This window comes from Vigna unguiculata, chromosome 9, assembly GCF_037176805.1.
Source record: "Vigna unguiculata cultivar grain cowpea cultivar isolate G323 ecotype 2 chromosome 9, ASM3717680v1, whole genome shotgun sequence".
NCBI lineage: Eukaryota > Viridiplantae > Streptophyta > Magnoliopsida > Fabales > Fabaceae > Vigna > Vigna unguiculata.
The window spans coordinates 45619688-45632916 of NC_140800.1; the positions used below are offsets into that span (position 1 = coordinate 45619688).

Genomic DNA, 13229 nt, shown 5'->3' on the forward strand with positions numbered 1-13229 from the left:
GAACCGATTCTACTGTCAACACATATGATTGGAGATCGATTTCAGCCTCTAATATCAAACACATGAAACTCATTCCAACTCCAAAACAAACACATCTAATATTAATACAACTTTATCATACTTTAAGAATAACTAAATAAACCATAAAATATAAAGTAATAAAACTTGTACAAACCCCTCCCTAATTGAACGACCTGTAACTTTGATGCTAGTTACATCAAGTAGCATGTGAAAAAATAAGAATATATTAGGAAAATCATTAAACTACTGTATAAAAATAATTTTAAAGTACAACAATACACCATCAAAACAATATACCTTGAAAATGTCCGTTCTAAAACATTTGGTAATCAAATATATTACTATCATATTTATTTGATATAAAAGAAACAAAGTAATTTTGAAAAAAAAATCAAATGTTTAAGTTAAAATAAAAATAAATTACTTACTAATTATTAAATTTATCAATCAGGTCACCTAGTTTAATAATTTTATTATTTAAAAATTTATATTTTAATAACTTTATAATTTATAATTTTATAGTTGGAAATTTTATAATTGTATAATAAGCAGTTGATGTTTTTTTGTTTAGTAGATAAAAAAAAAAAAGAGTGGAGGAAGAAGGAGTGGGCTTGGGAGAAGGCAAAACATTAAAATTGGGTTTGAGAAAAAAATGTGGACTGGCCCAAGTCAGAATCGGAAAATAGAAGTAAAAGCAACGAAGAAGATCGGCGATTGCAGAAGAAAGCACACAGAAAACACAAAAGGGTAACGGAGGCATAAGCTTAGGAATAACGCACCCAACACAAAATAAGGGCACGGATCAATGACATGGCAATAAATTTAAATTCCCGCCTAAACCCCTGGTCCCTTTGATTTTCATTTCGTTTGCAATTGAATTTCAATTTCTGAATGAGCTTAATATCTCCCCGCATTTGTGCCTAGCCTTATGTCATAGTATATCATATCATTTCCTTATCTTTCTCTCTCTTCTTCTCTCCACCCAAACCCTAACTCCCAACCCTATTCCCCTCTCTCCGTACGTAATCCCTTCAATTTTTTTCTATTTTTCATCATTTTTTCATCGTTTTCATCGATCTTCTGTGACTTCAAGCCAATCAAACTAACCCCGTTGTGTTACTGCAGCATCTGCCATGAAAGGAGGCAAGTCAAAAACCGAATCTAAGAGAGGCGATGCCAAGTAAGTTTTCTTTGTTTTTTTATATTCAGTTGTTTATATCTCCTACGATTTGGCGTTTCCTGCAGTTAAACATACGACAACGTTATGGTTTACAACTTTCTGGATCTCAGATCTGAGATCTCTGTTATTATATGTTCCTTATGTTATTTTGATGTTATTATGTGTTCGTTGTGTTATTTTGATTTTGGATTTCATCGATTTTGTTTGGAATTTCAGACTTGCTGTGAATAAGAAGGGTGCGCCAGCCAAGGCCAGGAAACCAGCAGGCAAGGGCAAGGCTGCGAAAGACCCTAACAAGCCAAAGAGGCCTCCCAGTGCTTTCTTTGTTTTCATGTAATTTTAACTACTTTGTTTTGTTCTTCACAATCCTTTAAATTTTCATGCTATATGTGTTTCTTTTTGTGGGATATTGTTAGCCGTCTAAATTTGTTTAGTTGTCAAATGAAAAATTACATGTTTATCTTTATTTGATATTTTTATTTGTTTGCTGTGGATTTTGTATTGGTTAAATATAAAGATGAAAAATCACGAATGATGATTATATTATATCCTGGATATGCAGCTTGAAGGCTTGATATATTTATCTGGTGCATTTTCTTTTATCATGATGATGTTGTTGTATACTTGCTTTGTTACTTGTTTCTTATAATTTTTTATCATTAAAGGGAGGAGTTTAGGAAACAATTTAACAAAGAACATCCTGACAACAAAGCCGTGTCTGCTGTAAGTTACTTTTGTTGTTATAATCATGTGTTTACGTATAGAAACCTATTTATCTTTCAGTAGCAGTAGTCTGACTTTAATTAAACATTCCAGGTGGGAAAAGCTGCTGGAGCAAAATGGAAGTCTATGTCTGATGCTGTATGTAGTCAACTGTTTCTTGATCATAAATTATAAATTAAGATTTGTTTGAACATTTTATTGAAATGTTGGGTGATTGTTCAGGAAAAAGCACCATATGTGGCAAAGTCTGAGAAACGAAAGGTGGAGTACGAGAAAAGCATGAGAGCCTACAACAAGAAACAGGTTGATGTATATATGGATATGTTTTTTATTATAGGAATACCTAGTAGGTGGCATGATTCATTTGATGTGTTTTTTATTGTTCTCATGTGCTTTTGTTTTGGCTGGTTGTTGTCAGGCGGAAGGTCCTACTGGTGGAGATGAAGAAGAGTCTGAGAAGTCAGTATCCGAGGTGAATGATGATGATGATGATGATGAGGGCAGTGCCGAGGTCCTTTTTTATACTCTTTCCACCTTTGTCCTATGGGTTATGGTATTTATATGAGTTGTATTTACTTGGTGTTATTTTTTCATGCAGGAGGAAGATGATGACTAGAAAGTGGACTGATAACCATTTATGTAGGTTTTGATGATTTGGATCATCTTTTGTAGGTGGTCTGGTCATTTCCTGATAAACAAACATGTTTCTTGCTTCCAGAAAATATTTCTCTGCTCCCTCCGTAAATTTGTTTTGTCTGTCCAAAACGTGAATAGTTGAAAGATGGGAGATCTTTATTTGTATTTCTAAATCCAACTGTTTAGTTAAGGGGTGTTTATCTTTTGTAGAGCTTTTTAGTTTGATTTAGTTTTCTTGTTGAAATCTCGTTAAGTTTGTATGAATATAATTGGCTTATCATCCCATTTCTGCTGTATATATACACGTATGCTATGATGCGTCACACCTTAATTAATTCTGCTGTGATGTGTGTATGTTTATTTGTTTTTGATTGTATTTTATGCTTGATTTTATCTTGGTGTTGTGTTCTGCTGTACACTTTGTGTGGGGGGGGAATGCGACTATATTCCTGATGTTTTTTTTTTCCAATCGAAGTTAATCTGTGTTAACAACAGTGTGTTTTGCTAATAACGTTGAATTATAATCAGCATTATTTTTGTCATAATGTGTGACAATCTTAAAACCTTTCCTCAAAATGCAGTTGATAGGACTTAATTAAAATTTCTGAATCCTTGAGGTTCTTTATAATGCAATCAGTTCACATGTATGACATATTCTGATGTGTTGTACGTTTGAAAGTATTAAGTACTGTAGTTTCCTGAGTATTTAACTTTTGATGTTATTGAATACGTACCAGTTGCATGATTTTTATTATTGTCCTCAAATTAGGATGTTCTTTTTGCAAGCAACCGATTCTTGGTTGATGAATGAGTTGAATGACAATGTCTTAAGTTAGTTTGAAGGTAATGTGCTATCATTTTTCCTGTCGTGTAATGCATAATATAGCATGGTTATTCTGATGCTGTTTTACATGCAAAATGTCGATTAGTTGTGCTTTGTCGTAAGATGGTATATTTTAAGGATTGTTTTTTTTTTATATTGTTTTTTGTACCCAATTATGTTTTATAATAAAAATTATGAAAGTGAAAATTTGAAATTATAGTAGTGTTTTAAAACAATCTTTTAAGTGATTTGCATATTAGAAACAGTTCGGTGGACTTTTTTATTTGATATTGGAGGTTAGATTTTTGGATTTGGTTTGCATAATTGACTGTTATCAGACATGTAAAAGTAAAATTTTAAAAATGTAATATGACCGTTGTATAGCAATACCGTTGTTATAAAACAATGATTTTAATTCAAATGATTTGTAGACATGATTTTGTACTGTGACATTGTCACATTGTGACACGTAAAAGTACAATTTTATTAAAACATGTAATATGACCGTTGTATATGGAAAAAGTTATTAAAAATGTTCAATAATAGGTTGTGGTTATAATGATGAATATATTATATGGCTATTTAAAAATGCGATAAATTTCAAACAATATTGTCATTGAAACATCGAAAATTAAAGATTTTGTATATGGTCTTACTAAACAGTGTTTGTTAATATAAGTAAATTGTTTTATTGCCTTTACTGATACGGTGAATTTTTTATTATTGAATTGTGTCGGTGCAAATTCTTTGGGTTTTTATGAATTTAATTATGTGTATATTATATTGAAATTAAATTATATTGTAATATTTTGTTAATATTGAAGAAGTAATGTAAAATTGTTAGTAAATAATTGAATTTGTTATAATCTCTAAAAAAATTGTTAAATGATTTTGTAGTGAAATTTGGGTATATTTTAACCGTAAGATGATTTCACTTTTCTCTCTAATAAAGTAATAATAATGAGAAGTTGTATAACATCCCGTTTTCATAATTTTTATATTATTAAACAAAATATTAAATTTTAATAATTTAGAAGTAGATGATAAAAAAAAAAATAGGCTAACGATACAGTCATCCTCAAAATAATTATATATATACTGTCTATACAACATCTATGAGGAATAACAGATTACAACTATTGGAAACGCCCGAAACCCACTCAACTCCTGTCAAGGGGTTTATCCTCACCTATTGCAAAAGTAGAAGACACATAGAACACACAACATGCAAGAAGGGTAAGCTAACTTGAACCAAGAATAAATCATGCAATTTTGATAGTTAGGCATTAATCAGAGTTAATCACACAGTGTTTAGAAATCATCCAATTTCATCACAACCATAACACCATATCACCATTTTAGACTCGATATCCGGATTATGTAAGTGACATTGGAGCTCTCAGTGGCTTGCACTTGTAACAGTTCCCAAACTCTGCAGAGTTTTAGGCACAAGGGGTATTCACCCAACCACTCCCAAGGTAAGCCCCTTCACATCTATGACGGATCGGGTCCATAGACTAGGACCTCCTCCTACTCCCCTGACATAATCTATTATACTCTATATGAGTCTTAATGGTTATTAGGAGCGTCAGGATGCCACTGATATGAGTCCTCGTGTCCTTACATTTACAAAACCACCTTCCTTAGAATTTCCCTTGAAATCCTAACTCCAACATACTATCATAAAGGCCAATTTCACACTCAATTCCATCACACTGACTATTATGCATAAGGATCACATACCAGACTCGCCATTATCACATGAATCTAATTAATACAACATCATTTAATCAAAAACAAAGAAAGAGCTCAACTTCTGCAGGAAATCTCGCTTAGGCTAGAGGGTCTCGCCTAAGCTAGAGAGTTGTCTTGCTTAGGCGAGCTACTCTCTCCTGGGCGAGACCTCTTACAATGGCAAATTAAAAATCATGGGCGAACTCTCCCTTAGGCTAAACTGGCTCGCCTAGACGAGAAGTTATCTCGCTTAGGCGACTCCAGATCGCCTAGGCGAGACTTCACGCAGTGACAGAGGCAATTTTCTGGTATTTTCGCTTAGGCGAGAGCTGCTCGCCTGGGCGAAACTACCAGGAAATCTCATCTGTTCTTCACATGCAGACTCGCTCAAAATCATCCAACACTCAATTTCACATACAGGCAGTTTCAAACACGAATTAAACACATAATCAAGCAATTTAATCACTCATGAACACATTTCACACGAAAATTGGGCGAAAAGTCAGCTTCCCTTACCTTTTTGCCAAGGATTCAATTTGGTGGAATCAAGCAAATTACGAGAGAGCAGAATTTACAGTTTAACCTAGGAGAATCCATCACCACGACATGGAGAAGGAAGAATTACACGGTCAGAATCAAAATGCAGAGGTTAACTAGTGAATTCTGGTTGGAATTGAATCAAAGTGAAGATGGAACCTACCTAGGAGAATGAAAGCCGAGAGAGGAAGCTGCTAGGGGTCCTGTTGAGCTGGTCCTTCCTGAATCTGAGCACGCAAGAGACAAACAATGAGATAGCAGAACTTGAGAAGAGAGGTTGGAAAAGAGAGTTTGGGCAGCAGAGAAGATGAGAAAAGTGAGAAAGATGGGTACAGTGGCTTTTATTTCTAATAGAGAGAAAGTGAAAAAGGGGTATTACAGAAGGTGTATAGGGATTATTTTCTTTGGAAATTTATTCCGATTTAATTTTAAAATTTAATTTTATCAAATGGTTAAAATATTTCTAATGTTTAATATATTTTATTTTATTTTTTATATCACTTTTTATTTGTTTATCATTTAATTATTTATTAATTTGAAATCTATAATTATATTATAACGTGATAAATATGCATTTTATAACCTTCTGATGTAATAAATGTTTTATATCACTGGCGGTGATTTCAGATCTTGAATTGAAAATAAAAATGAGGTGGTGGTGATTTCAGATTTGGAATTGAAAATAAAAAGAAATGAGGAGTATTATTATGCTTACATATATATTTTCTTACAGTTGACAAAGAAATAACCAGGAAAGTATTAGTACTAAATGAGGTGTATTATTATGCTTAAATATATTTTCTTATAGTTGACAAAGAAATAACAAGAACTTATTAGTATTATTTTATTTATCGGTGGTGTTTGAAAAATAATATACAGTGTTTTTGTCATGTTAAAGATTAATCTATATTGAGGATTCCTTTTTGGTGTCATTTTTTTCTTTTATTTTTAAGTTATCATTTAATTCAAATTTAACTAATTCTTTAAATCTACTATTTTTTAATAATGTAATTATTTTTTTATAAAATTGTACTGTTCTTTTAAATTAAAAATTATCTAATAATAAATAAATTATTTATAATTGAGTTTTATAAAATATTTATATTTATTTTAATAACTATAATTTTATTAATTTTTATTGTAAAAAAAAGTAAATAATCATGCACCAGCACGTGTGCTTATAGTTAACATAAAATATGCACATCAAATATTATGGATGTCTTTCTATATAGTTAGGTTTATATTTACTAAAGTTAGATACCAAATGAGCAATACAATCTATAATAGTAAAATTTCATTTTACTCATAAATACGAAAAAAAAAATTATAAATCAATAACTATGTTAAAGTAGTTTAAAACAGTTGGTTAATTTAATGATAATAATTTACTATAAAATGTTTAAATTCTTAAGAAAAATGTGATTGCATAATTCATCACATTTTCTTTCTATTTCTTCCTTTCACCCCATCTATCTCAAAATATGTTGAATATCTAAATTTTTGCTTTACTTTTAACATGTATCAGACAAAAAATTCATAACCAGTTGAATGAGAAATTGGTGTAGGCCATTTTCACATATTGTAACAGACAAAACGTTCATAACACAGTTCTTTATTGCATGTAGACACATTTAATTAAAATGTGATAGGTTGTTTCAGTGATCATGTTGAAGAAAAGGATAATCTGTATATCCAACTACAGGATCACTGGTGTAAAAAGTGCTTCTATCAGGCTTGTTCAATTCAGCATCAACCTCAAATCTCATAGGTAGATCTGGATTAGCCAAAAACAAGCGTCCATAAGCCACCAAATCGGCACCACCGTCTGCAACCACTTTGTTTCCACCACTCCGACTGTAACCTCCAGCCACAATAAAGGTTCCACCAAAGGCCTTTCTAATAGGCAACAATGACACATTGGTCTCACACTTCTCAAACATTGTAACCATTCTGGGTTCAATGACATGACAATAAAGAATGTCCAATTTTCTTAAGGATTGAGCCATGTAAATCCCAAGTGCTTGAGGATCAGAGTCTTTGCAATCACAGTAGTTAGCAAAAGGGGAGAGTCTAACACCAACTTTCTCTGATCCAATCTCATCAATTATTGCCTTCACGACCATCAATGGAAATCGACATCGATTCTCTAAACTACCTCCGAATTCATCATCTCTGTCGTTCACATGGTCTTTCAGGAACTGATCAAGTAAGTATCCATTGGCTCCATGTATCTCCACTCCATCAAAGCCTGAATAAATTTATCAGTTTTCACACATTATCTCATTAATCAGTGTGCATGCAAATAATGGGAAGATACCTTTTGAATGAAAAACTAAGAGTAGAAGAAGAAGAAACTGTTAAGTAAAAAGGTTGGTACCAGCTTCTATAGCATTTTTTGCTGCCATTCTAAAGTCATCGACAATTGTAGGTATTTCATCTGTTCTGAGACGATGTGGAGAGGGGTATTTGGTGCTGCTACCTTCAATGGCCTTGTTTGTGCTTGAAATTGGGGGTTTTCCATTTGGCTGATACACTGTTCACTATACACAATCAGTGTTTATGACATCATTTTCCCAATGCACAGAAAAAAAGTTAAGTGTGCTTCCATCATTAGTGTCAAGGTTGAAAATGAAATGAAAGTTCACTGAGACTCCATGATGTATTATAGCATTGTGAAGTAAATGTTTAGCACTTTGCAGAGCCATAAGTAAATAAATACAAAAGACAAATACCATAGTTGGAGACTCTTCCAGCATGCCAAAGCTGGCAAAAGAATATACCCCCTTTCTCGTGAACAGCTCTCACAATTGGTTTCCATGCTTCCACTTGGTCTCTTGTCCAAATGCCTGGTGTGTTTGGGTACCTTTCACAAGGAAAAAAATGTAACGGTGTGGAACAGAATGTCCAAAAAATTTCACTAGGATAGATCTAATAGCGGGTAAAATAGGATGTATAAGTGTGTTTTAAGTCTAACTCATTCTCACCGACTTCTAAAGTGAGGATTGTAACACACTTATATACTATGAATTGATCTTATCTCTAATCAATGTGAGACTTCCAACGAGATATCTAGTTTATGATATTATTGGGAATCACTAATTCCGTAGAGTAAAATACAGAAAAAATGCAGAAAAAATGAAGATTTGATTACCCTTGTGCAGTTTCTGACACCCCTGAGGCTTCTCCAATCAAGAGTCCACCCTTTGTTGTTCGTTGAGAATAGTAGAGAGCAGCATGAGGCTGAGCAACGAAGTTGTAAGATCTTGTTCTTGTTAATGGCGCCAGAACAATCCTGCACCATGGAACACACAAATCAAAACTACAGATACACAGAAACGATACATGTGGTGAAGGTAAGAATGATGCTAATTTACCTGTGAGAAAGATTGAATTTTCCCATCTTGAATGGGGTGAGAAGGGGTATCACTTCCTCTTCCTTCTCTTTCTCTTCCTCTTCCACCATTGTGTTGTTCATTCTCCTGGTTCAGAATTTGTGATGGAATGTGTATTGCTCTTCATTCTTATATAGTAGCTAAAAAGGAAATAATTGTTTTAACTTTTTGCACCTTATGAAACATTTGTCTTTAACTTTTTTCGGAAAGTCAGAGTAACTCCAAATGAATTTATGTACACTATTGACTACTATTTATTTTACCTTGAGTTACTCAATTTACATTTATTTCAAGTATTACTTTTTCATTCTTTTTCTAGTATTATCATGCAGACTATTGATTACTATTTATTTTATCTCGAGTTATTCAATTTACATTTATTTAAACTGTTATCTTTTCATTCTTTTTATAGTATTAATGGTTTTGCACGGAATTTAAAGTATTTTATTTTGTTTCTATATAGTATTTTTAAATTGATATTTAAAGCTCAAATATATTAATGCTATACAATTTGCATTTATTTTAATTATTATTATATTTTTTTGTTAGAAATATATTTTGTCTTTCAATAATATTTATTATATATATATATATATATATTTAAAATTAATATTTAAAGTTCAAAATATTAATATCAAATTAATAGTTGGAGTTTGAATACAAGTCCTTTTAAAAAATGCAAGTTTAACGTATACAACAAATTACCTTTTTCTTTTCTTTTGAGTTACTCAAGTACTCAAGTGCTTATTTTGTCTCCGAGTTATTCAATTTGCATTTACTTGAACTATTATACCTTTACATTCTTTTAACAATTTTTTTTTTTGTAGTATTAATTGTTTTGCATGGGATTTAAGGTATTTTGTTTTGTTTCTATTTACCACTTTTAAATTGATATTTAAAGAATATATTAATTATACTTTTTGCATTTATTTTAACTATTATTATTCCATTTTTTAAGAAATATATTTTATATTTAAATAGCATTAATTATATATATATATATATATATATTTAAAATTAGTATTTAAAGCTCAAAATATTAAATCCTAATACAAGTTGAACCTCTAGAAAAAATTACCTTTTTCTTTTGTCTTGAGTTACTCATGTATTTATTTTGTTGAGTTACTCAATTTGCATTTATATGAACTATTATATCTTTACATTTTTTTAGCAATTTATTTTGTATAGTATTAAATGTTTTGCACGGGATTTAAGCTATTTTACTTTGTTTTTATATAGTATTTTTAAATTGGTGTTTAAAATTCAAGTATATTAACTATACAATTTGCATTTATTTTAACTATTATTATACCTTTTTATAAGAAATATATTTTGTATTTTAATAGTATTAAATTATTATATTTATATATACATATATATATATATATATATTAATTTAAAATTAATATTTAAAGATCAAAATATTAATGTTAAATTAATAGTTAGGATTTGAATCCAGATTTTTTTTAAATGTGAGTTGAATATCTAGAACAAATTACCTTTTTTTTCTTGAGTTACTCAAAGTATTTATTTTGCCTTGAGGTACTCAATTTGCATTTATGTGAACTACTATATGTGAGAACCCTCTTTTATTTTTCCCCTTTCTAAGAACACTCTCTGCCAACACACAAGGAGATTATACTCCACTCACCTACACCTCTCTACTTCACAGTTCTCCTCCTTCTCTCTAACCACCAAAGAAGTTCAGATTCCTAAATTCAATCCCTAAATCTGTTTTCATTCTTTCAGCAACAGCAACACAACCTGAGATCACCACAGAACCTCCTCCCTAAGCTGTTCGATCCATCCTTACGCGTAAGTCGAATTTCAATTTCCTCAGTTCACCTTCCTTCTTTCTGTTTTTAGGGTCTTTAAGTGGTTGGGTCGAAATTTTGGGGATAAACTCATGTCTAGAATTCCCTTTCAGCCCCTTAAGTGTTGAAGTGGTACCATTCTTCTGTTGAGAGCTGATCTTGCTTGGGCTTTGTTGGGGAAAGGTAAGGGAAGCTAACCCTTTCTGTAAGGTTTCTAGAAAATCCGTGAAAAAGCTTGAATTGCATGTTTGATTTATGGATTTGGTGTTTGAAATCGTGTGAATTGATGAGTATTTGAATGGTGCTAAAGGAAAACTGGCTTGCTGCATGAAGGAACAGGTTCGTGTCCTGATATTTTCGCCTAGGCGAGTACCGCTCGCCTGAGCGAAAATACCATGAAACGCACCTCTGTTCCTGCGCGAAGCCTCGCCTAGGCGAGCTGGGGTCGCCTGAGCGAGATCACGATCTCGTCTGGGCGAACCAGCTTAGCCTGAGCGAGGGTTCGCCCAATTTTTCTATTTTTGCCACTGTTGGTGTCTCGCCTAGGCGAGACTGACTCGCCTGAGCGAGATAACCTCTCGCCTAGGCTAGACTTTCTAGCCTAAGCGAGAGGCACTGCAGTAGTAGTGTTTCAAAAGTTGTTTCCTTGGTACAAATATATAATTTAAAGCATCTTCGTGCAATTTAAACTCCGTATGATTGGAATGTTACCATTGATGTATAGAATGATTTAATTGAATGAATGTAAGTATGAAGAGATGAAGTTTGGAAGGAATTTCAAGGGAAATTCGAGTAGGAATTTTAGTGTGTGTAAGGATGTAAGGAATCTAAAATGGTTGGTATCCTGAAACTCCAATAATCATTTAAGCTCAGGTAGAGTAAAATGATTATGTATATGTGTCCATAGATGTATCCCTTATACCCACTTTGACCTGATGTATATGTGTCCATAGATGTATCAGTGTTGGAGGACTGTATTGGATAGGTTTATTCTACGTCTGCATGTTTGCTCCTACTATCTGCTATGTTTAATCATAATCTAATGTTTTGTTTGATAGTATGGAAAACTATTAAATGGGATGTTACATTTTGGTATCAGAGCAGTAGTTCCTTTAGGGTCTGTAGGTGTGAGCTTGCCTAGTTTCTGTTGCGTGTTTCTTATAGTGTTTTGGTACTTTTGTGGCGCTTGTTAGATAAACTGATGACTCTCTCTTTGTGTGGTCAGAGCTATGGCACCTAGACCTCCTCCTCCTCCTATTCCTAACCCGGATAGCTCTCACTTGGTGGGGACTATTGAGGCGATGTTGGCAGCCATGCAGCAGCAGAATGCTAACATGGTGAACCAACACAACTTGGCCTTGCAGCAGATGGAGTCTGCTAGACTCGCAGCAGAGACCACCCAACAGAGGCACTTGGAAGCCTTACATCAGCTAGGGGAGAATAGATCTGCGGCTGGATCTTCCCAAGCTCCACCACCACGAGTGCAAGAGTGGAGTTTGGAGGACTTTCTCAAGCATCATCCTTCCCGCTTTGACGGTAAGAGCACTCCCGACGAGGCAGATCAGTGGATGCGAGATATGGAGAGGATTTTTGAGGCCAAAAGATGCCCCTCAGAGAGTAGACTGGCCTATTCTGAGTACTTGCTAGCCGGGGAGGCTGTTCATTGGTGGTCTAGCATGAAGATGATGTTAGAAGACGGTAGGGAGCCCATCACTTGGGAGCTATTCAAGAAAAAGTTCTATGCTGAGTACTTCCCAGACAGTGTGAGGTATGCCAAGGAAGTGGAGTTTTTGCAGTTGATGCAAGGGGAGATGTCCGTATCCGAGTACGCTGAAAAGTTCAAACACTTGGGCAGATTCCACACCTTGAGGATGGCAGAAGACTGACAGTGTAGGAAGTTTGAGAATGGGTTGAGAGGTGATCTCAAACTCATGGTGGCTCCACTCTCTATAAAGGAGTTCCCTGCTTTGGTAGAAAAAGCAAGAGTAATGGAGAAGCTGAAAGCGGAAGTCGAGGCTCAGCAGCGGTCTCAACAGAAGGTGGGAGGACCATCTGGGTCCACGAGCCGACAGGATGATAGGAGAAAACCCTACTCTAGACCTCCGCCTCAGGGGCCCAGGAGATTCTCACCACAGCCACATCAGTCCCCTCAGCACCTTTCTCCCCGACCTCAGTGTTTTCAGTGCGGAGGGCCCACATGAGGAGCGCTTGTCCTCAGCTTGGTAGTAGGTGGACGTGTTATAAATGTGGCCAGGAAGGTCACATTATCAGGGATTGTCCCACTGGCAGGAGCACGATGCCAAGACTTTCGACACAGTCACAACCACAGCAGACACGAGGAAGTACTAGACCTCAGGCAGCTGGTCGAG

The 13229-nt window shown here is 34.0% G+C and overlaps 2 protein-coding genes and 1 pseudogene across 2 annotated transcripts; 2 read left to right on the forward strand and 1 right to left on the reverse strand.

The window, feature by feature from the left end:
* The first annotated feature begins 754 nt into the window (after positions 1-754).
* LOC114163825 (HMG1/2-like protein) lies at positions 755-2895 on the forward strand. The gene is made up of 8 exons (XM_028048178.2): positions 755-1039; positions 1147-1201; positions 1418-1534; positions 1867-1924; positions 2018-2062; positions 2147-2227; positions 2343-2435; positions 2523-2895. Exons 2-8 carry the CDS (start codon positions 1155-1157, stop codon positions 2538-2540), a joined length of 459 nt encoding a protein of 152 aa, XP_027903979.1. The 5' UTR covers positions 755-1039; positions 1147-1154; the 3' UTR covers positions 2541-2895.
* A 4303-nt stretch (positions 2896-7198) lies between these two features.
* LOC114162438 (putative 12-oxophytodienoate reductase 11) lies at positions 7199-9250 on the reverse strand. The gene is made up of 5 exons (XM_028046329.2): positions 9029-9250; positions 8806-8946; positions 8387-8517; positions 8032-8187; positions 7199-7902 (listed from the first exon to the last, which is right to left on the reverse strand). Exons 1-5 carry the CDS (start codon positions 9127-9129, stop codon positions 7310-7312), a joined length of 1122 nt encoding a protein of 373 aa, XP_027902130.1. The 5' UTR covers positions 9130-9250; the 3' UTR covers positions 7199-7309.
* A 2803-nt stretch (positions 9251-12053) lies between these two features.
* Positions 12054-13167, forward strand: LOC146884001 (uncharacterized; annotated as a pseudogene).
* The last annotated feature ends 62 nt before the right edge of the window (positions 13168-13229 follow it).